This window comes from Zonotrichia albicollis, chromosome 9 (genome assembly GCF_047830755.1).
Source record: "Zonotrichia albicollis isolate bZonAlb1 chromosome 9, bZonAlb1.hap1, whole genome shotgun sequence".
NCBI lineage: Eukaryota > Metazoa > Chordata > Aves > Passeriformes > Passerellidae > Zonotrichia > Zonotrichia albicollis.
This window is the reverse complement of record NC_133827.1, coordinates 38208186-38229932: the sequence shown is the minus strand read 5'-3', so window position 1 is coordinate 38229932 and position 21747 is coordinate 38208186. Positions and strand designations below refer to the sequence as shown.

General features: G+C 43.3%; 1 protein-coding gene across 1 annotated transcript; it reads left to right on the top strand.

Moving 5' to 3' along the window:
• The first annotated feature begins 403 nt into the window (after positions 1–403).
• Positions 404–16298, top strand: SEC62 (SEC62 homolog, preprotein translocation factor). The gene is made up of 8 exons (XM_074547463.1): positions 404–557; positions 7938–8046; positions 8411–8516; positions 9515–9725; positions 11382–11474; positions 13393–13453; positions 13714–13833; positions 14350–16298. Exons 1-8 carry the CDS (start codon positions 522–524, stop codon positions 14814–14816), a joined length of 1203 nt encoding a protein of 400 aa, XP_074403564.1. The 5' UTR covers positions 404–521; the 3' UTR covers positions 14817–16298.
• Positions 16299–21747: the final 5449 nt, after the last annotated feature.

The following is a 21747-nucleotide window of genomic DNA, read 5'->3' as shown; positions in this document are numbered from 1 at the left end:
CCTTTCGGCTCTGACAATGCTGTGGTTGTGTGAAGGGGGTCGGTGAGGGGCTGAGGAACCGAGGCGGGCTGGTGAGGGCTGAGGGGCTGCTGTGGGCTGAGGGAGGTGGTGAGGGCTGAGGCGGGACTAGGGCTGAGGCGGCATGAAGAGAATGAGGGACCGGGGCGGGATGGAGGGGACTGAGGGACCGAGTCGGGGCGCTGCTGGGCGGTGATGGACCGAGGCGCTGAGGGACCGGGGTGGAATGAGGCTTTGAGGGGACTGAGGGGAAGGTGAGGGACCGAGGCGAGTTGCTGAGGAACTGAGGGAATGAGAGGGCACAGTGAGGGACCGAGGGGTTCGCTGAGGCACACAGATGGTTCGGCGAGGGACCGCGGCGGGTGGCCGAGGGGCGGGGGGCGGTGACGGGCGGAGGCGCTGCGGGCGCGCCCCCTTCCCGCCCCTCCGCTCGCTCCCGCCGCCTCTCGCGAGGCCGCCGCCCCCCCCCCGCGCGCGTCACCGGCGGAGCGGACGGGGACAACATGGCGGAGCGGCGGAGGCACAGGAAGCGCGTCCAGGTACCCGAGACTCCCCCTCCTCTCTATCTCTCCCTCCCCGCCCGGTGGCTCCCCCTCTCCGTGCTCAGAGCGGCTTCCCCTGCGGCCTTCCCGCCCGACGCTGTTGCGAGGTGGCGGCTGCGGGCGGCCCGCGGTGAGAGCGCCCCAGTCTCGGGGCGCCGGGAGCCCCTCAGGCCGGGGCCGGAGCCCGGGCTGGCAAGTTCTTCTCAGAATTTTCTAGCAGATGGGTAAACACTGTGAAAGCAGAATGGTGGAGCTCAAATAGGAGCGTTTCGGGGCTGAGGGGCAGCCAGCGGGGCCCCCGGCACATCAGAGGCGCCCCCGCTCCATCCCCATGGGCTCTGCGCCCTCAGAAGTTCTTCGTCTCTCCATGGCCAAAAAATTACATATGGAGCTGTTCCCAATTTTTAATCGCCGTGTTATACTCAGGATCTCCCCGGTTATCAGTGTCGAACAATAGCTTAATGAGGGTAACACCAAAACACCCGGGAGCTGCACCTTCACCCAGCGTGTCCGGCCCACGGATCGTAAGCAGAAGCCGTGGGACAGATGGTAAAAGCATCTTAAAAGCAAATGTGCCCCAAGCAGGAAATGATGCGGGAAGGAAAGGAAATTTGCGTCTGGAAAACATAAACAAACAGGCACGCCTATAAATAGACCTAATCAGCTTTGAGATGGTGTTAAAATGTAGTGATAATTGTGTGGTGGCACTGAGAGACAAACTGAGGGCTGCTTTGGTGTTTTCACTTACCTGGGAGCCTGGTGTGTCGAGGTGTAGTTTTTACATGGAGTTTTACGGAGTTTTTAATGCATGTTTTGGACGTACTTGCAGTATCAGTGACCATAACGCCCGTTACTGTTATGTGTTATCAACACTCGGCTAAATAGTGTTTGTGTGGGGTTTATTGCTCTGCTGTAAGAGCAGATAATATTCACGGCAGAGATCACAGAGCCATTCAACAATGCCAGCTTCGTATGTCACCCTGCTGCTTGGCTGCCCCCTCTCCTTTCTCAGCCTTTCCTTTCCAGCCCACTTTCCCTTCCCCCAGGAAGACTGAGATCTGCCTATACCTGTAAAGGTTCCTTTTTCCCCTTTAATTCCAATTAGCGAGGCAGGGGGAGAAATGCAAGGAGTCATTAATCAAAATGTTGTTGAACGAGCCCTATCCATCACAGCATTCAATGAATTATTGCAAAACATCACATAATTATTCTCCTTTTAAGATTTTTATAGGTTGTCCCTTTCCAAGAATGACAAAGCACCCATCAAACCAAAATTAAACGTAATTTAATGTTTGTATAACACCCAAAGCTGTGGTCTTGCAGGCAGTTGAGCACATACCTAATTTCCAGCCTGTTAGCAGTAAAAGTATTTCCCAGATTGTTAGTAATTAAATCGATGTCTGGGTTTTAAAACTTAAAGTTGTGGCCTAAATTTGTGATATAATTATGCAAATAAATGCGTATCATCACAGGTTCCTTGGATAAGTCAGCAACAATGGGAAGACAAGACAGTGAACAAAGAATACTGGTGAATGCCCAAGGGGTGTTCCTAATTGGTCAGTGAATAAAGCAACTCATATTTTTCTTGGTAGTGGGTTTTGGACTTCATTTTTCTTAAGCTTTTTGAACTTTACTGGCATATTTGCAGTATGATTATCACGTTTCTCAGGCTCATGCTGCAAGTGTCTTCTTTTAAAATCAAGTGTGGGATTTTTACTCGTAGGTGCTTCAAGTGTTTTAGCAGTGTGTACGTAATTTAAGGTGATGTTGCCCCCCTAAAGAGATTATTTATTGTGCTGCACACAAGTCTGACATCAGAATATCCTGTATTTCTCAACAGGAGTGAGGTTCTTGGGAAAAACTGGTGGTTTTAGCTGTGGATGAGGCTGATGTAGTGGAGTTCAATTAGAAAAAACCTGGGTTTGGAATTGATTTTTGCAGGATTTTCTGCCTGCCATCAAGATTAGAATCATGGTAGTTATGTCAGCTAGCTAGACATGAAAAAAGGCTCAGAAATAGTTCAGAGTTCTCTTAGGCTGCTCCACGTTTCCCATCGGAAGCAGCCACAGGAAGGATGTGTTTCATGGAATGCACTTTCATCAAAAGGCACATTGCCCAATGTGTGTTGCATTGCTTGCACTCTTCCTCTGAAAGTTACAAAAGTTACAAACATTTTAACTTCAGAAGTTTGAACAAAGATATTTCGGAGGTAAAATTGTCCAGGTGTCATTCCTGATGGTAATTTAGCTGCAATCAACCCAGAGATTAATTCAGACCTGCAGTATGAGGGGAGGCTGCTCTGTAGGATGCACTTGCTTACCCAGTGGCTCCCTCGTGATTCAGATGGCTGAAATCAAGAATGCTTGCTTGTAAAAAGGACTTACTGACAGAAAAACAACATTTGTTGTCTAATGGCCAGTTGAATCTTTTTATTTTAGACAACATACACAAATGGGAAATGCCTTTGAATGCCTGCTACTCCAGCAACCTGATCAAAGCTACTTCATGTCTTGGAACTATGTTTTTTTTCCATATGTATCCTGAAATATTCCCTTAACCACAGGATGTTTGGTGTTGTTTCCTTTGGGCCGGGTAACACGTGGCACTGTGCTGGCAGCTCTGCAGTTTGACTGTTAAATAGGCATTAAGTTTTCATTACCTTGGCTGCATTCCACTGCACAGTTTGAGTCTGCCCGTGTCAGGTTTTGGGCTGATCTTTGCATTGGGATTAACAGAGCTTGGCGTGCACCTTGTTGCTATGTCCTGCACTCCAGAAATGTTCATGCATGTAAATGCTGCTCCTGAAAGGAGAGAAATCAGCTCCTGGGCAGTTTGGGGTCAGTGTCCCACTGCAGATTGATGGCTGAGGTGGCATCGGTGCCATGAATGACAGGTACTTTCCTTGTTGGCTGTTGTCTTTGATTCAGGTTCTGAGATTCTCCTGATGAAGGACATCTACTAATGATTAACTCTTGTGGCCTGCAGCTGGGTCCTGTTATGCTTTGGGTTCTGCTGGAAGGAAAATGCACAGCTGCAGAGCTGCACTGCTGCTCCTGTGCTGCACTTTTGTGTCAATGACTGACAAGGATCTGCAGAATGGACAATGCAATGGTTTTCCAGTAATGTGTATTTTACTCCAGCTTGGTCATTTGGCTTGATTTTCTTCATTAATTCCAGTAAAGATGAGTGGGATGATAACAAAGGAGACCGGTTAAATGATGTCTTTGAAAGCTCAGTGGTATCAGCTGATAGAGGAGGAAGAAACAAAGATCAAAGGGGCAAAACAAAGCTGAAAAATGGGAATGAAAGGTAGCAGCCTGAGTTGTCATTAAAACAAGAATCAGTCTTTTGGAAATCTTGAGTTACATTTTTGGAGGTGGGAAGGGAAAAAGAGCAGCTGGCCTGGGGTTGGAAGGGGACTGAAGGTGGTGTGTTTTGGCTTCAATACACTGTACATTGCTCCTTGGATCTGTTTTAGAACTCTGTATGTTTACAGAGTTCTGTATGTTTTTGCTCAAAAAAATTAGCAGTGGTTAAAAAGAAAGAGGGAAGAAAACAGAAACTTCTGTTTTCATAGGATATGGACTGCAAAACATCTGCTAATCTTTTTCTGTAAAGAAAAGTTAATGTTTTGTGGCCAGCACATGGCCAAGGTAATCCAGAAGAACTGGTTCCTCCACATGGCTCTGCCACAGCTTCTTTTAAGAGACCTGGGGCTGTCCTTGTGCTGGTCATCAGTGCAGGAGTTGGACAAGTTGGTGTTTGTTGCTCACTGAAGAAAATTGGGATGTCCTAAGAGCAAGTCCGAGCACCCAGGTGTGTTTGTTTCCCCCTCCCCACTCCAGCCGTGCCAATTTCTGTGCTTTTTCTTTGTCTATGGCACATTGGTTTATTTTGGGCAAAGTACAAATATCTCAGCAGCACCCAGCAGCCTGCACAGAACATCCAGAGATCCTGACAGTGCACAGGGAAGGGGAAAAGGTAATCCTGCAGTTCAGCCCAAGCTGGGATGTGCTCAGCACTTTCAGAGTGGGCTGATGGAATTGTAGAGTCTTTGCAATGAGGTGTGTGGAATGGAACCTGGCCTGACACAGTGGCAGTTTTGATGTGGCCTCTCAGCTTGAAAAACAGGCACCACATAATAAATGTGCTTCAATTTCTTCTTTTCCTTATCTGAAAACTGTATCAACTATTGGGCTTCAGCAGCCTGCTTTGAGGGGTGCTGTTCTGAAAATCTAAGAGCAAAGAAATCAGCTGGATATTGTTTCATTGAAGTAAAAGAATTTTGATGACCCTTTTGAAACAGAGGAGCATAAATCCCTGTACTGCATTTGGCTGCATATGGAATAACTTGTCTTGCTAGTGACACTCATCATTTACTCTGTCCTGATTTTCCCTGTTTATGTTACCAGGTTGTGGAAGGAAATTGGCCTTGTCTTGGGTCATACCTGTCTTCTTGCAACTGTGAAGCAAAGAGGGAATAAAATGAGTGCAGTTTTCTAACCAGAAATGTGCTCTGCCCTTTTGTCATCCACTGAGGGTTCCAGGAGTAGCAAACCCTGAATAAGTCATGCTTGGGTAGGGCTGAGGGGAGGATTTGGTGGCTCAGCTCAGATGTTATTTTGGTGTGTTCAGGCCTCTCTGGGGCTGCAGTCCCAGCTGGGGTTGAATTAACTGGGAGCTGCATCCATGCACTGAAGTGCAGCAGGGACTGTGCTGTACTTTGGTTTGGGAGATAATGGTGAGTTTGATTAGGACTTTCCCTTCACTTCAGTGAGTCTGGAAGGTCCCTGGGTTTCATTGTCCTTTTATGAGTTCATATAGGGCAGAATTGTGATTGAGAATTATTCTTAAAAATTTAAAATGTCTTTGCATTTCTAGCAAGTGACTAGGCTGAGCACTGCTTTTCCTGTCAGTAGGTGGAGTTCTGTCTAGACAAGTAAGAAATTTGGTTTGATTTTATTTTTAATGGCCAGAGTTTGTCACCAGGGATTGTAAATCTCTAAACCTTACATGCTGTCTAGTGACAACATGGGCTACTTTTAAAAATGAACACAAAATTTGGTTGAACTGCAACTTTTAAAAATTGTGCCTAGGGTAATGAACTTACCATTGCTTTGGTTGATTTAATTTATTGATGGAATATATTCTTTTCTGTCAGTCATTTATTTTCACATTTTAATGGAAGCCTGGCTCTGCAAACAAAGGGATGAAAATAGGATGAAAAATGGGGATTAAATTGCAGGGGACACTTTCTCAGAATGAGCTCAGTTAAACTGTGGCAGTCTCTCTCACTGGGAAGCTTTTTTTGTTTGGGCTGTTATGAAACTACCCCTCACAAAGCAATAGAGAGAAAGGAGCAATTAAAAAATCTTCTGGTGCCAGCCCCTGCCTGTGTAGTGCATCACATGGCCCAGCAGGATCATAAATATTTTAGGAAGAAGGAGAAAAACCACCTTAGCAGAGGAGTTAACACTGATGAGAATGTCTGCAGTTTCTGTCTCACTGTCCGTGCTGTGAAGAGCATTTGCCCTGTGAATTGTTCCAAATTCCATTTGCTGACAGGAATGATCAGCAGAGCAGCATTTCACAGCCAGCTGCTGCCTGCAGTCCCTTCTCCTGCTCCTTATCCCGTTGGCAATGGTGGGACTCAGTCACTTGTTGAGTTCAGAGCACTGGAGCCCCTTTTGGTGCTGTTCCATTTATTGGTACCAAGTTTGGTGGCTTGGTTGGATTTACAGTTACTGCTAGAACTGAACCATGTCAGAGGACCTGAGACCACAGAACATAAATTATGTGCATACATGCACTGTCAGGGAGAAGTTTTCTTATCTGATGTTCAATGCAGATTTTTAAAATGTAAAAATTAAAAAAATGGATTGAACATGCAGCAGGAGGTAATATCCATTTGAGGACTGTTAGGATCATCTGGCCTAATTTGGGTACATTTTTGAACTACCTGGTGAGTGAACATATTTCTTCTTCATATGGAGGGTTTTTTAAAAGGTCTCAGAACTAAGGGCTGTGGAGTCTTTTGGTCATTTGGATACCTTGTGTCTGTGTTATTCACTTCAAAATTCTCCTCAGACAGGAAAAGCAACAGTCTCCTCTAGAAGGATACTCATTAACCAGTTGGTTTTGAAAGTTAGCTGTTGAAAATTAACAACTTTGCCATCTGAAGCTTTTATTCTGGTGTAAACCCAGCTATTTCACCTTGCATTTCCATGTAACGTGCTGCTTGTGATATTATCATTATACATCTTAAAAGCAGTAATGGAGGTTGTGTATGTTTATTGACCTTTAGGAATATTAGGTCTTTAAATAGACTCTGAAACTTTTATTCCTGTAAATGACCAGTCTGATTTGTGGTTGATCCAATCTATTTCTTCAGGCAGCCCCAGAGCAGCAGGTACAGCAAAGGCTCTGCAGTGTGGGAAGCTGTCCCGTGTTTGTGCTGCTGAGCCACAAGTAGCAGGGGGGGTTGGAGAATTAAACCTTGTGGATTAAAAGAATATACAGAAAAGTATTTTGAGGAAGTTAGAGTAAGTCAGTTTAATATCCCAGCCTGTGGGGTTTTTCAGATATATTTTTGTGAAGCAGGAACATTAGGAAGTTGTTCCATTCCGTGCGTGCAAATATTAGATCTAAATTTTACATAATGAAAATGCCCACCTCCATCCTTCTGCCTTGTACATCTCAGAGTTTTGTTCCCTCTCTGCAAGGTGGTAAAAGCACAGAATTTGTGAATGTGTGCAGGCTAAGGGCTCCCTTCTCATAAAACATTGGTTTTGATGTTTAAACTTCATCCTGATGTTGTACTCTGTGGATTGGCAGAATCTCTTCAAGGGTATTCAAAGTCTCATTCTGTAGTCAAAGTGGGCAAAGAAATTTTCCAGCCACATCTTTCAGCTTCTTTTCAACATGGTTTTCTCCTTCTCACATGAAATCTGAGCTGCACTCTCAGAGTGCCTGCATTGCTGGCATTTCATACACTCTCACTCCTCACTCTGCTTTTTCTTTGTTCCCAGCTTCTCAACTGTTTCCATCCCAGCTGTGTACCTTGAGCAGCTTCCCATGTGCTGCTTTCCTTTTAGGCCTTCCTTTAGTTTGCTCTTTCTACAGATCTGCTGAAGGAGTTTGTCCTCCTTACCTTCAGTTCATCTGACTTGAGATTTGCTGCTTTTTTGCTGCCTGTAGACAGAAAGTTCTCAGGAAAAATGACTTGACCTATTTTCACATCCTTCATATTTTATTTGTTTAATGTGCCATTAAATAATGAAGACAAGACTTTGCAATATCAGACTTTTTAAACTCAAATGGGTGATTTTCTTATGTGTTTAAAACTGTATTAATAACTTTTGGCTTTTCCCCCTGTAGGAAGTTGGTGAGCCATTCAAGGAGGAGAAGGCTGTTGCTAAATACTTGCGCTTCAACTGCCCAACAAAATCCACCAACATGATGGGCCACCGAGTTGATTATTTTATTGGTACGCTTGCTTTTAACCAGAGAATTCTGGTTTCTTCTCACATTGCACTTGGAGGGTGGGAGAGGCTGTTCTATTTTTATTAATAGTACTGATCCTACAGTTTGGTTTTGAAAACTTATCTTGGTATTAGGAAGCCATAAAATGAATCTCACTAGCCTGGAGTAAGTGCAATAAACTTTCACTCTCTGTTTTAAAGGTGGGTGATGTCAAGAGGAATATATTTCAGAATAGTGACTGGTCTTACTTGAAAGATTAAAAGGATGTGGAATATCACCAGAACAGACTGTGGTTCAAGGAATGTAGACTAAATATTAAAAATAATGTTAATTTGGATGCATTTTTAGTTCATTTTTTTTCTCTCTAGCTTCCAAAGCTGTGGATTGCCTCCTGGATTCTAAATGGGCGAAGGCAAAGAAGGGAGAGGAGGCTCTCTTCACAACCCGAGAGTCTGTGGTTGATTACTGCAACAGGTATGAGCCAGGCCACCTCTCCAGTGTCATTAATGGCTGTGGCTGTCCAGATGTCACAGTTAGTTAGGAACCAATGTAACCTGGGCTTTGTGCATCCTAAAACTTCAGGATGTATGCAAAAATAATGATTGGAATGATTTCTGTTGCCGTGTTTGAGGGTGGAAATGATGCAGTTTCATTATTTTTATTCCCAGAACTCTCCCAGGCTTTCTCTGCACTGCTTGGGACAGCAAGGTGAACTAAAGGAGTTTCCTGAATTTTGCCAGTATTTGAAGTCAGCAGGGTCAGAGCTCTCAAATCTCTGTCCCTGCTGTCTGAGGAGCAGATTCCCTGCTGCTCTTCCTGTTGGGAATTTGGCTCCTTTCAAGGATGTTTCTTGTTGGTGACCACCTTAAGAACACCAAGCACTACATCCTGGTGCCCTGCTTGCCATATATTTATATCTTTATATCTCCATACATAAATAGATAACACATGCACGTGCAATAAGGTCTGTTTGTAGCTGACAGGAAGGGAAGGCTTAGGTACCACAGTTCAACAGAGCAGTTCTGTTCATTGTGCATCACTTACCAGAGATCTTGATGAGCTGTATGCCCACTTCCTTATCTTTGCTATGAAATCCATTGACATGAACTCAAAAATAAATAGTGCAGGAATTGCATTAATGAGAAAGATAATTAAAAGGATCTTGTGGTTTGCTGTATCCTACATCTTGTGTGTTCACTTAAATCTGCAAAATGCTGCCTCAGAAAAGAACAGTTTTTACCCAGTTTTGAACAGATGAGCCAAAAAAAGCAAAGCAACAGGCAAGGCATGGGATAAGTAGGTCTGGTGTGTGTAGCTGTAAATAGAGCAGATGGTTGTGACCTTGCCTTTCAGTCATGCTGGTCATGATTATGTTAGAGATAATCTAGAATGGTGTCTGATAACATAATTGAGTGTAAATGTTGTTCTCACAGCTGCACTTAAATGAATCATTTAACTTATTTCATTTTAAGACTCCTGAAAAAACAGTTCTTTCATCGAGCCTTGAAAGTGATGAAAATGAAACCTGACAAGGATACCAAGAAAGAAAAGGAAAAAGGAAAGGCTGAGAGTGGAAAAGAAGAGGAGAAAAAGAGCAAGAAGGAAAGTAGCAAAGATGAAAAAACAAAGAAGGAGAAAGAAAAGGAAAAGAAAAAGGATGGTGAAAAAGATGAGTGTAAGAAGGTAAGTACTGTGTGCAAGAGAAGACACAGACCTGTAACAAATACATCAACAGATTTTTAACATTGCACTGGCTCAGAAGTTGATTATTCTAAAATATGCCTTGCTTTATTTTCCTGTTTTCATCTCTAAATCATGCTGCTTCTTTTTTTTTTTTTTTTTTTTTTTTTTTTGTTACCTATTGAATTTGTCTTATTTTGGTCTAGATCAAAAAAGAGCCTTCAGCTGGCCTTTGTGCACCTTGTCATCTTTTAATGTGGGCTGAGTTCATCCAGAGCTGTTTCTGTGCAGGGGCAGCAGGCAGGGAGCCTGTGCACATCAGTTCCCACAGAATGCCACATGTGCATGTGAGCAAACATCCAAACCAGTGCAGCTGCAGCACTGAAACAAAACATTTGCAGTGTTTGGTCACAGGAATGTTTGGAATGTCACATTTGGTATGTGGGGCCTGGAGCTGCCTGTGTAACAGCTCCCTGCCTGCCTGCATCCTGCTTCCTTGCACTTGAGCTTCCAAGTTCAAACTACAACTGTGGTACAGCTTTTAATGTGGTCTGGGTTTGTTTTCACCCCTGATTGGTTTTCTTACTTATTTGTTATTAGCAGAACAGAATTACTAAAATGTTGGCAAGCTGAGGAGAAACTTGATGAGTGAATTTGGTGTTTCTTCTACATTCAGTGCTCTGAATCAGTGAGAGTTAGGATAGTGGGCCAAAGTTATTCCCATTCAAACATTCCTAAGTGAAATAATGGCACATCTAGTGAGAGTTACAGTCTACAAAGGTTTGGCTGTCCAGAGAAACCTAAATGGTGAATAAGAGAGTTATAAACAGGCAGTCCCAGCCCAGTGTGAGATAACCCAACCCCTGAGGTACTGCAAAATGCTGCTTATGAAAGTAACAAACTCCTCCATTCCACTGTCATCAGGGAAGGTACATTATTAAATGTATGTTAATTTTTAAACTAATCATTCTTTATTGAACACATATTTAGTGGATTGTATAAGCCAGTGGGTAGGAACTTGAATGAAACACAGGACCAAAACCACAAAGTTAATTTCTAACAATGAAAGTAAGCAAAGAGAAGCAAACAGGAGACAGAGAAGAGGAAGCACAAGATCCAAAAACAGATTGAGGAGGATAAAGAATAAATGGGCAGAAACTGATCTGCCAGGATGTCCATTGGTAAATATGGCACTAAAATAGCAAATAATTCTAACAAAGTCAGTGATGGTGAAGTGTTGTTCCCTGGTTTTGATCCCTGTACAGACTTCCTGTATCAGCCCAGCTTTGCCAGGCTTTTCATGCCACAGTGGAATCCTGAAGTCACAGTCCTTAGACACTAAAAATGAGATTTCTCTTTACCTAAAATCTTCCTTGATTTTTGAGGTACCCAGTTGATAATAAATAAGAACAGGAGGAAATAAAATATCTTTACTTTAAAAAAAATCCAAGAAGTGTGAACACGATCTTAAGTTTGTGAAAAGTTACCAGATTAAATATATTAACAGGTACTATAAATTAAATTAAAATATATTGTAAAGATCATGTACAGTATGAAATATAAAAATTAAAGCATTAGATTTTTGTAATTTTTAATATAATGGTTTGTATATGTATTTTAAATATAAAATATAGATAAAATATTTATGTTTGTCCTCAGGATGACACCCCAGGAACACCCAAGAAAAAGGAAACTAAGAGAAAATTTAAACTTGAGCCACATGAAGACCAAGTTTTCTTGGATGGAAATGAGGTAAGATTTAGAGGTGCTTTTCAACTTTGGGTGTCACCATGCTGTTGTCAGACAATGCTGTCGTTTACTGGATTTCTGCAAACTCCTTCCTGACATGTTGAAAGAAAAAATAATGCAATGTGATGGCTGACCTTGAAAGCAGATTTTCACATACTTCAAGGAGGTTAAAGACAGGTAAATAGAGAAGAGTAACTTTAAAAAAATCCCAGAGAAAACTTCCTTACCAGTAGGTGAGGTGTTGGTGGCCATGAGGGGAAATGTTTGTCCTCAGGGTGAATTCAGGGGCTGGTGGGGCTGACCCTGCCTGGGACAGGAGGGTGGGACAGAGATTTCTGAAGTCCCTCCAGCCCAGCTCATCCCACAGCCACTGCCATGCCAGAATTGTCCTTAGCCAAAGCAGCCTTCCAGGGCACCATGTTCAGTCACAGCAGTGGAAATAAAAAATACCTGCCTGGCTTTGTGATCTGAATGCTCACACTGACATTGTGGCCTTAAATACTTCTGTGTGCTTTGCTGTTCTGGAAGACAAAGAATGTAATTATTTACCAGCTCTGTAATGTCCAGAGTCACATTTGTGCTTCTCAAGTTTGGGCTAAGTGGTGAGTTTTACTGTGCTGTGTGTGGCTGTACTGGAATCTCCCCAGGATTCTTGTGTTCCTTTGGGTATCAAACATACATGGCAGCAAATTCTGTAAATAAATCACTTGTGCTGAAAATGTGTTTCTCCTTTGTATCTTGGTTTTACCTTTCTCATTCTCCGCTTGCTTTGCTCTGTTTCATCCCATCTGATGTGGAATCACACCCAGCTCTGCTCCTCCCTGTTGTCTTCATGAGGTGCCCATTCCAAATGAGGCTGCAGTGCAGTATCTGCAATAGCACAGTATTTACTGCTTGTCCTAACATCACTTACTTCTCTGTTTATCAATGAGCTGACATTTTTTAACAACTGTAATTCACAAAAGCTTTTTTTTAAGTAGTAGCTGATTAAGAGCAAATTCCTGTGTATTTGCATTAGAGCTGGGTTTTTCCCTTTCCCTCATTATTTTGCACTTACAAACACTGAATATCACACACTTATTGCCAGTCACCATCTTCAGCTTGCCTGGGCTCCCAGAACAGCTGACTGGCACCTGAATACAGTCAACTCTGGCACCTGTGGGAAGCAGAGTGTTAAATATTTATTGCCCCACACAGAATCATCACTGCCTCCCAGGTGCCCTTCTGGGAGTTGGTATTGACACATCTGCAATGGTTTCTAGTAACCAGCAGCTTCTTTTCATTGATAGAAGCTTGGATTCAAACTCTTTAGTTTGCTAAGAAAAAAAATAACAGATTTTTGTAGTTCAGGAAATTCTGCACTTTACCAAGGAGTTTTTCATTTATGGCTGAGCAGCTCAGGTTCAAATGGATGCACAGCTCTCCCACAAACATTGGCTCTGAGAGTTGCAGCTGTAGATGCAGAGCCAACAGTGCTGTGGGACAGAGGGTGCAGGGCCTGCAGTGACCATTCCAGCTGCCTCCTTGGTTCCAGGTGTGCAGTCTCGGTGTTTTCCTCTCAAAACTCAAAAGACTTTTTGTTTCCACTTAGTGGACTTGGGAAACTTTTGATTTTTTTGCTTTTTTTTTTGCTTCACGCTGAACAACATTAATGAATTAAGAAAGATACAACCAAACCTGGATTTCAGAATCTTTCATTTTCCCATCAGTTCTGCTGTCTGATTGTTTTCCTCAGGATTCCATCAGCTGTCAGTTACCCTTCCTAGGAATCACAGCCCCTTGCCCTGCCTGGGTGCTGACCAGAAGGCCTTTTGCTCAGCCCCAAGCATTGCAGCCTGGCAGTGAGGGTTTGGGGAGGGAATACACGAGATGTTTATCAGAGAGCTTGTTCTGAGTGTAAACCACATCATTTCTGTTGCAGGTCTACGTGTGGATCTATGACCCTGTTCACTTCAAAACTTTTGCCATGGGACTCGTACTTGGTAAGTATGCACAAGTTTAAACTAACCAGTGAGTTGTCCAGTGGGCAAATGTGGGTTATGTAAAAATATGAAATATGTTATGAGAGATATATTTCTAATTTGTGTAGAATAAGACAAATCAGCTAATTTTATTTTTTAAATCTAAAATAGCATAGATGTTAGCTGAACCTAAGGCACTAGTTTGAATGAGCAGTAAGCCTGAACCTCTGTTCGTGTACTAATGATGCTTCTCGTGCCTCTGTCCTGCCCTCCGTGCCCAGTGATCGCCGTTATAGCCGCCACCCTGTTCCCGCTGTGGCCAGCCGAGATGCGTGTCGGTGTTTATTACCTCAGCGTGGGCGCCGGCTGCTTTGTCGCCAGTATTCTGCTCCTGGCCGTCGGTGAGTGCGGGCAGGCGGCTCCTCCCCGAGCTGGGCTGGCCGGTGCCGCCTCCCGGGGCGCTGCGGGTCCCGTGTGCGCTGCCCTGCGGCCAGCGGGTGTCACAGTTGTGCCGCGGGAGGAGAGAGCGCTCGGGCTCGTGTCACCTGCCGGTGTTTCCTGTGTAGTGCACATTCGTTTACTGCCCGTGTTTAAACAGATAAGTGTGGAACTTATTTCTGTGTGCACCCAGGACTGCACACAGAAACACACTAAGAGGTGAGAATGGTGGCACCAGGATTTTAAAGCTTTCTGTGGCAGAGGGTTTAAAAGTTAAATGTGAGATAAGATCCATGGTTAGTGGGTTGGAGGAGACATGGGAAGAACAAACTACTCCACAGAGCTGTTGTGGAATGAGGGGTTCCCCCCAGCATCCCCAGTCCCTGGCTCGGTGTGAGCATTAGCAGTGAGCATCTCTTACAGCATGGTTGTACAGTGTGTGTCTGTAACAAAATCCAAACTTTCCCTTGTTTGCACAGCTCGCTGCATCCTTTTCCTCATCATCTGGCTCATCACTGGAGGAAGGCATCACTTCTGGTTCCTGCCAAACCTCACAGCAGACGTGGGATTCATTGACTCCTTCAGGCCCCTGTACACACACGAATACAAAGGACCAAAAGCAGACTTAAAGAAAGAGGAAAAAGCAGAATCCAAAAAGCAGCAAAAATACGACAGCGAGGAGAAATCAGACAGTGAGAAGAAGGAAGAGGAGGATGGAAAGACAGAAGGCACAAGGAACTCGGGAACAGACGGCTCAGGAGGAGAGCGGCATTCAGACACTGACAGTGACAGGCGCGAAGATGACAGGTCCCAGCACAGTAGTGGCAATGGAAACGACTTTGAAATGATCACAAAAGAGGAACTGGAACAGCAAACAGATGAAGGGGATTGTGAGGAGGAAGAGGAGGAAGATACCGAAAGTGGGCCTTCACATGGAAAATCATAACTCACTGTGGTTTGGGACTAAGTATGTGCAAATGGTTGGATTTTCTTTGTTGGCTGATCACCAAAACATAGACCATACAGTAGCATCTTTGTTTGCTGAAATATCCGTGTTACCAAACAGTTTTATATCTAGTTCCTTCATTTTTTTTAACCATTAACTTGATTACTCGGTACTATGTTAATCATTAATATCCATTTACGGAAGTTTTATCAATTTGACAGGTTTTTTATTGATTGATAGGTTGCCCAGATTGTCCTCAAACACACTGAAAAACATCATTTTCTGGTACTTGCATAACTGGTCAATTAGTTTAGCTTCTCAAACTTGCTTTTGTAAACCAGGTAAAAGTTGAATGACCAAATCTCAGATTATTCCTAGTTATCCTCATCTGATAGTTAGGTAAAGCCCTTCTTAGCCCACAGCCTTCTTGATATTTTTCTTGATTTTGTTTTCAAAAGATTGTGAGAACTTTCCTGAGAAAACTAGTTTTAGCAGAAGTATTTTGCTGACAGTAGAGGAGCTGGTAGTGCTGAATTTGGCTGCAGTGTTCTCTGTTTCTCCAGCCTGTGTGCCAGCAACTGAGGAAATCCAAACTGGTTTTGTGCATCCAGTGCAGAGAGAGATGTCATCTCCAGCAGGTGAAGGAAGCAGCATGGTTTGGAAATGATGGCTGTTTTCTTTCTCCTGCTCCATCATAATTTAAAAACAAATGTATTCTGTACATAATTTACAAATAAAGCAAACCATTTACTTTAACTGCTACTTATTATTTAGAGATTTGATCCAGCATTCAGTTTGTATTATTGAAGCCATGTTGTGGTGTATCTATCAGAGAAATGCAAGTCGAGAGGACCTCACGGAGTATTTGTGTATGATTGGTAGCTGTTCCACAGAAGCTTTAGTTTTGTGCCAACATTCCATGTATTTGAGTAAATTGATCTTTATTAAATGAAAGCAAACACCAGAGCTGTATGGATGCCTTAATGTTAAACCTCTCTGTACTCTGGAACTGGAGTAGTTTTAAGCAGAAGAGGCAGGAGAGTTGCTCTGCTCGCAGAGCTGCTGTGCAATGACCGTTCGTGTTTGTAAATCCCCTGGAGGAGCCGCTGCCTCTGGGCAGGATGGACTGGAGCTCTTGGCTGACTGAGCATGGAAGAAGTTACAACTCAGCCTCTTTCCTCTCAAGGACTTTATAGATTTGATTGTCTTCCCAGCCCACTCAGAGAAGATGAGGGTAAGAGAATTCTTTTTCCTATCCTAAATTGCTTCCCATCCTTCCAGCATCGGTATTTTGGACGAAGATACCAATTTTTCAGATTGTGCAAATATATACATCATCATGGTTGCATTGACAAACAATTCATGGATATGGTGTATTTGCTTCTTAAATCCTGAATAGTTACTCCATAAGGAAACAGATAAATTGGATCACTTTTTTATTAATATAGCAAAAAAAATTAAAGGACCCATTAACTAAAGAGATTGACTCCTGGCCACTTGTGTGTTATCACTGATTAAAGAGCAAACAAAGTCCTGTTGGACCTGAGTGGGGTGTGCACAATGTCATGGGGAGAGCAGAGCCTGCACTGGGGCACCACAGGGCAGCCAAGCCCTCAGCAGGATTTTAAGAAGTTAATGCAGTGGTTTTCAGTTATTTCAAGTATGTTTCCTCCTCCAAGTGAAATAACAGGGCCTTGCTGAGCAAATCAAGTGGAAATGGTCAAATAAAAACTCTAATATTGCCATTTGCTTCCTGTTCATGGGGTGTGTGCCACCTGCAGAGGTGTCTGGGGCTCAGAATTAACCATCAGACACCTGTGCTGTCCCCTCGACAGAGCCCCGGGCTCCTGCAGCCTGGAATTGAACTGGCCTTCACTCCTCACTTGATCTGCTGTGAGCAGCTCTGATCCCTGAGCTGGGGTAAGGAAGATCTGCTCAGTGGTTAAGGAAAAAACTTCATGACTCATTACTGTACTTGTTTTCTTAGAAATATCCCCCCAGTGCTTCTGAAGCAATTTGGAATAACTCAAAGAACATTGTGACAGAACAACATGCCAGTAATAGTAAAATTGTGAGTGGATTCAAGGAATCATGACAAACTCTTCCTGTCCAAAGAGGAAATCACAAAAGAACTTGGTTGCCTTTAGATTTTTGTATCAGACATTTCAAAGTTCTTTTTAATAATTTTGATTTTTAACTTTGAGAGTCTATGGTGACCTCATGAGAACAAATTAAGATATATTTAGTGAAAAATTACTCAAATAACTACACTACTAAAATGTCCTTCCAGCAATAAAATTTAATAGTGGTCTTGCTGATATTCCTCCCAGTATAATTTTCTGGGTTTTTTTCTTTGCAAGAGAGTATAATTACTCCTATATATTCTTTAAAATTAAATAATTACTGGTAAAATACAAATGAGTATTAATGCAGATCAGTATTTAGTAGAGATGTTACACTCAAGTGTGCTCTGCTCTGGTGCAGATAGGGTAACCTCAGCTCACCTCTTGGGTTCTGGGGTCCTTAAACAGCAGATCTTTCTCTAGCAATTAACAAACAAGTAAAAATTATTATTTGATGAACCTGCTTATTTCTTGATCTGTGGAAAAGTTACAGTAGTGGGGAGATGATAAGCAATTCTCAAACAGGAAAGTTTGTTCATAGCAGCAGATCAGGGGAAGCATTTCTGTTCTCCTACTGGATCATGGAGCAAATTTTTCTGGTGTTTCATATAAAAAATAGGAGACAGAGAAATTGATAGAGAGATGATAGAGAGATAGATAGATAGATAGATAGATAGATAGATAGATAGATAGATATAGATAGATAATCCCATTTCCTCTCCTGTGCCGAGCCTTTGCAGTCTCCTTGCCAAAATTTCTATATCCCACTCCAAACACAAGCAATTTACAAAATCAAATACACCTAAGAAACACCTGTAAAAATAGAACTGTGGGAAATGTGAGTGTCAGTATGTGCACACCTGACCTGTCCCTCCCTGGAGAGGCCATGGTGAGGACAAAGACACCTTTTAGGCTCTGGGACACCTCAATGAGCTCTTGGTCCCCCAAAGGGCCAGACTGTAGATGACACAGCCCAGATGTTTGAAACAGGGACTGATCCTTCCCCTCCCTCACATCCCCAAAATTTGCCTTACCCTGACTTAGCTCAAACCTTCCAACAGGGGAGTTCTATCTGTAGGATTTCCTTGAGCTCTAGAAAGGTTGTGTTTGCCTTACTTACATTTGAGTCTAGACTCTTCAAGGAGTTGTACTGTGATAAATTCAGAGATCACAGATCTGAGCCACCACGAAACCAGAGCAGGAGACAGATTCTGGAGACAATTTCCTGCTGACACTCAGTGCTCAGGACCTGCATGTCCTCCCTCTGCTCCTTCTACCCTTTCCCAGCAGCTGGAAGGGAGGGCTGGATCCCTTACTCCTTGGCTGACTTTTCATCCAGCTACTTCTGAACCATTATTAAAACCAAACTTTGAATCGTTCATGTTTGAACGCCATTCTTTGTTACACTCTTTGTATGAGTCTGTATCAAATATTTCCCAGGATCCAAAGCAGTTGAGATGCAACTTCTCAGTGCTTTTCATGCAAGGCTTAGCACAGACAATAGTGCTGGACTCACCTTTAGGCTCTGGTTAGGAATTACAGTCTGCCCTGGGAAAGTCTCCACCTACTCACCAGCACTGCTGTGATAGATGTGTTGACTTTTAAATACAGCAGAGACAGATCAATTCTCTTGGAGACCTTTAGTGAAGGAGTTGGTGACATTTCACTCTGCACCAGGCTGACCCCAGCTCACTCCAGGCGTTCCTCAGGCTGCTGAGATATTTTGTCTAATGAGAAGGACTCGCTGATTTAATTGCCAACCTTTCTGATCAACCCCTCTCTATAGAATCAGAATAAACCAGGAGATTTTCAGCTGGTTTATTACTGTCAGGACAAGCTGATGTTTGCAAAGCACTCAGATGCAAGGCCTGGGACTCTGGTTTCTAACAAACTCTACAAATCCAAGGTTCTGAATTGTTGAGCATCATTTATTACTGACTCTGACCAAATCCAGCCAGGGAATGAGGGCAGGGTGGTGTGAGGTGGCCCAAGGCACTGTGCCCTCCTCACTCAGAGCACAAGGAGAAGGGGGAAACAATCCTGTCAGTGTGACTGAACTGAGACTGAAGCAGCTGCTGAATGTTTTCAATTGACTTCCTGGTAATGGCTGGTACAATTTCATTAGGGCTTCTCATTTTATTTAATAAAGCATTGGATTATTTTATTTGTAATTCAGCAACAGGTGCAGGAAAACAAAAGGCACATTTCCTGATAGTGTCCACAAAGAGTCCATTACTGCTTGCCTGACACAGAGGCATTTGCTTTGCCATGGGTAATTTTTTTTGTATGGGAAAATAATGATCACAGAAAAAAGAAATGTTTTGTGATAAAAGACTTCTGAGAGACAAATTACTTTAGAGTTAGCAACAGCACTGTGCAAACAGTTTCAGTGCAAGTTGAAGTAAGGAGGGAACAGTCCTGGGTAAACACTGATCCTGCTTCAGATAAAGATCAAAGATTTTCTGCAGGTGGTAACAACCATTAATCCTCATCATGTACAACAGGCAAACACAGAAAAGGCTCAGCTTGTGATCCCTGGAAGTCCCCTGGAGCCTGGATCTAGTGAGGGATGGAGGTGCTTAGGAGGGAGAATCTGGCAGTTCATCTTTGCTAATCAATAAAAACACAGAGCAGAGCCCCAGGTGACTCTCACAGGCCTTCACGGTGAATTCTTATTTTCTCTTTCTGACCTGTGAGTGTTCAACCAGTAATTGGGCTGTTTGTAGGGAGTCAGAAGATGGAGTTTTGAATTCTTCCCACTGAAGGTGAGATTGAAATTAGATTTCCCCCCTTTTTAGCTTCCTTTTAAATGAAAGAGCCACAACAGAATTTGCTTAAAATTGAAGTCTACCAAGAAGTACTAATATACTAAAAGGTTACAAAAGGTTTTTAGCTCTGCTTTGGTGTTTGTGAGCAACACAAAGAGAGTTTGATCACACCCTGCACTCCACGTTTGCTTCAGTCTTAATTTTAGTTTTGTGTTACAGTGACCAGTAAACCACAAACTGGGTTTTTAAAATTGCTGGTCCATGCAAAGCAGTTTTTAGGGTCTTGCTTTTAGCACCTTTTTTCCAGTTCCTTGAAAAAGTGTTTGTGTCAAAGACAAAAACCCAACACTGCAGTGACATCATGAGCAGCAGGAAAGCAGAGACAGCACACAGCAGGGACACAAACCAAGGAAACACCACTCCTGAAAATCCAGCAGGGCTGACACCAGCTCTCTAATGCATTTTCTGGATTTTCTCTGAATAAGCAGAATTAGAATTCTATTTTTTAAAAGCCTTCAAATTAAAATGACTATGGAAATGTGTTTCCTGTTCTTCAACAAGATCTTCCTAGGAACAAACTTGTTGTTTTTAAGATGAGCACCTCAAGCGATCCAATGAAGATCCACCACATACTGTCTGTTCTTTTAAAAGGTTCTTGAAAAATAAAACATCTTGCAAATGGGACATCAGTAGAACACTTTTTTTCTTTCAAAGTAAAATTTGTTAAAAATAAAGTTGATTAAACAGTTTACTGGTTACATATTCTATTAGTTAAATATTCTATTAAAATTATAAAATCTTCATAAAACTCTGTCTCTCTGAGCCACGCAGCCTTTCAGGACCAACAAAACTGCAAAACTCGGGTTGCTAATCCAGTGCTGACAAGGCACAAACCTACCAGGGCACTAAACAGGCTCAGCTGGGCCCCACCCAGCTACAGGCACAGCCAGGGCAAAGGGGAGCAGGCAGGGAAGGCTGGACTGGCACTCACCCCACAGACAATGAGCTCCAAAACATTCCATAGGGACATCCCAGTGCCCACTGTCCCTGGCTGGGGGGCCAGGCTCCTCCAGAGAGAGCCACCCCAGCCCCTCACTGGGAGTGGGAATGTTCCTCATCACCATCATCATCACCACCTCTGCAGGAGTTCACAGGGTGCAGCTTCCCCCACACGTGACACCAACCTGCACAAAGATGCATTTATCCCCTTGTCTTTGCCCACAGGGCCTCAGGTGTCCGAGATGCCAACATAAACTGCTTGAAATGCACAGAGGTGAGGTTTGAACTTCCTCCTCTGCTCGACACAATAAAGGGGCTGGTGACAATGAACTTCTGAAGCCCAGCACATCTCAAACAGGAGGAGCAGGGGGAAAGCAAAAACAGAGCTTTAACTGCACAGGAAGCACAGCCCACACCTCCTTGTAAAGGAGTTTGTTCATTATTTGCACCTGCCCCTGTCTGAAGGAAACCTCCTGCCCTGTTTCAGGCAGCAGCACCATGTGGGGACTCTGCTGGTCCCTGCTGCTCTTCCTCAGAGCCTTCAGGGGCCACAGTGACCCAGGGGGCTGCAGGGCTGAGCTCCAGCACAGCGGCGAGGACGGGGCAGAGCCCAACACCTGCTCAGGGAGCACAGTTTGTTCACTCACCGCTTCTTTCAGAAAATTATTGTTAGATTTGAAACTAGAGGTGATCTTTTTTCTTGTTGCTTTCCCCTAAGGGAAGGACCAGCAGGAAACAGGAAAGTTTCTTTACATTGAGTTGAACAACAGAACCCAAAATAAGAGCAACCAGCAGCAGGAAACAGCCCTGAAGAAGGAAGGAAGCCTCGATGCAAATGTCTTAAACACGCAACACAGAACCACTGCATGAGCTTTTAACACACAACAGCTTTTAGAAGAGATTCTCTGTATTATTTCATGTATCTCTGTCCTTGAGGAGGAGTCTCCTGTCTTGTTTTTACACACAGCTGCCTCCATGCAAATATAAACTAATTCCTTAAAGCTTTCTATTGCTGCTCATGGAGAGAAATGCTGCCTCTTT

Excerpts from the sequence above, each read along its gene's own strand:
- SEC62 (XM_074547463.1), top strand. The coding sequence starts at position 522 with ATGGCGGAGCGGCGGAGGCACAGGAAGCGCGTCCAG. Across the intron at positions 8,517-9,514 it reads GTGGTTGATTACTGCAACAG|ACTCCTGAAAAAACAGTTCT; the intron begins GTATGAGCCAGG and ends TTTCATTTTAAG. Across the intron at positions 13,834-14,349 it reads TATTCTGCTCCTGGCCGTCG|CTCGCTGCATCCTTTTCCTC; the intron begins GTGAGTGCGGGC and ends TTGTTTGCACAG.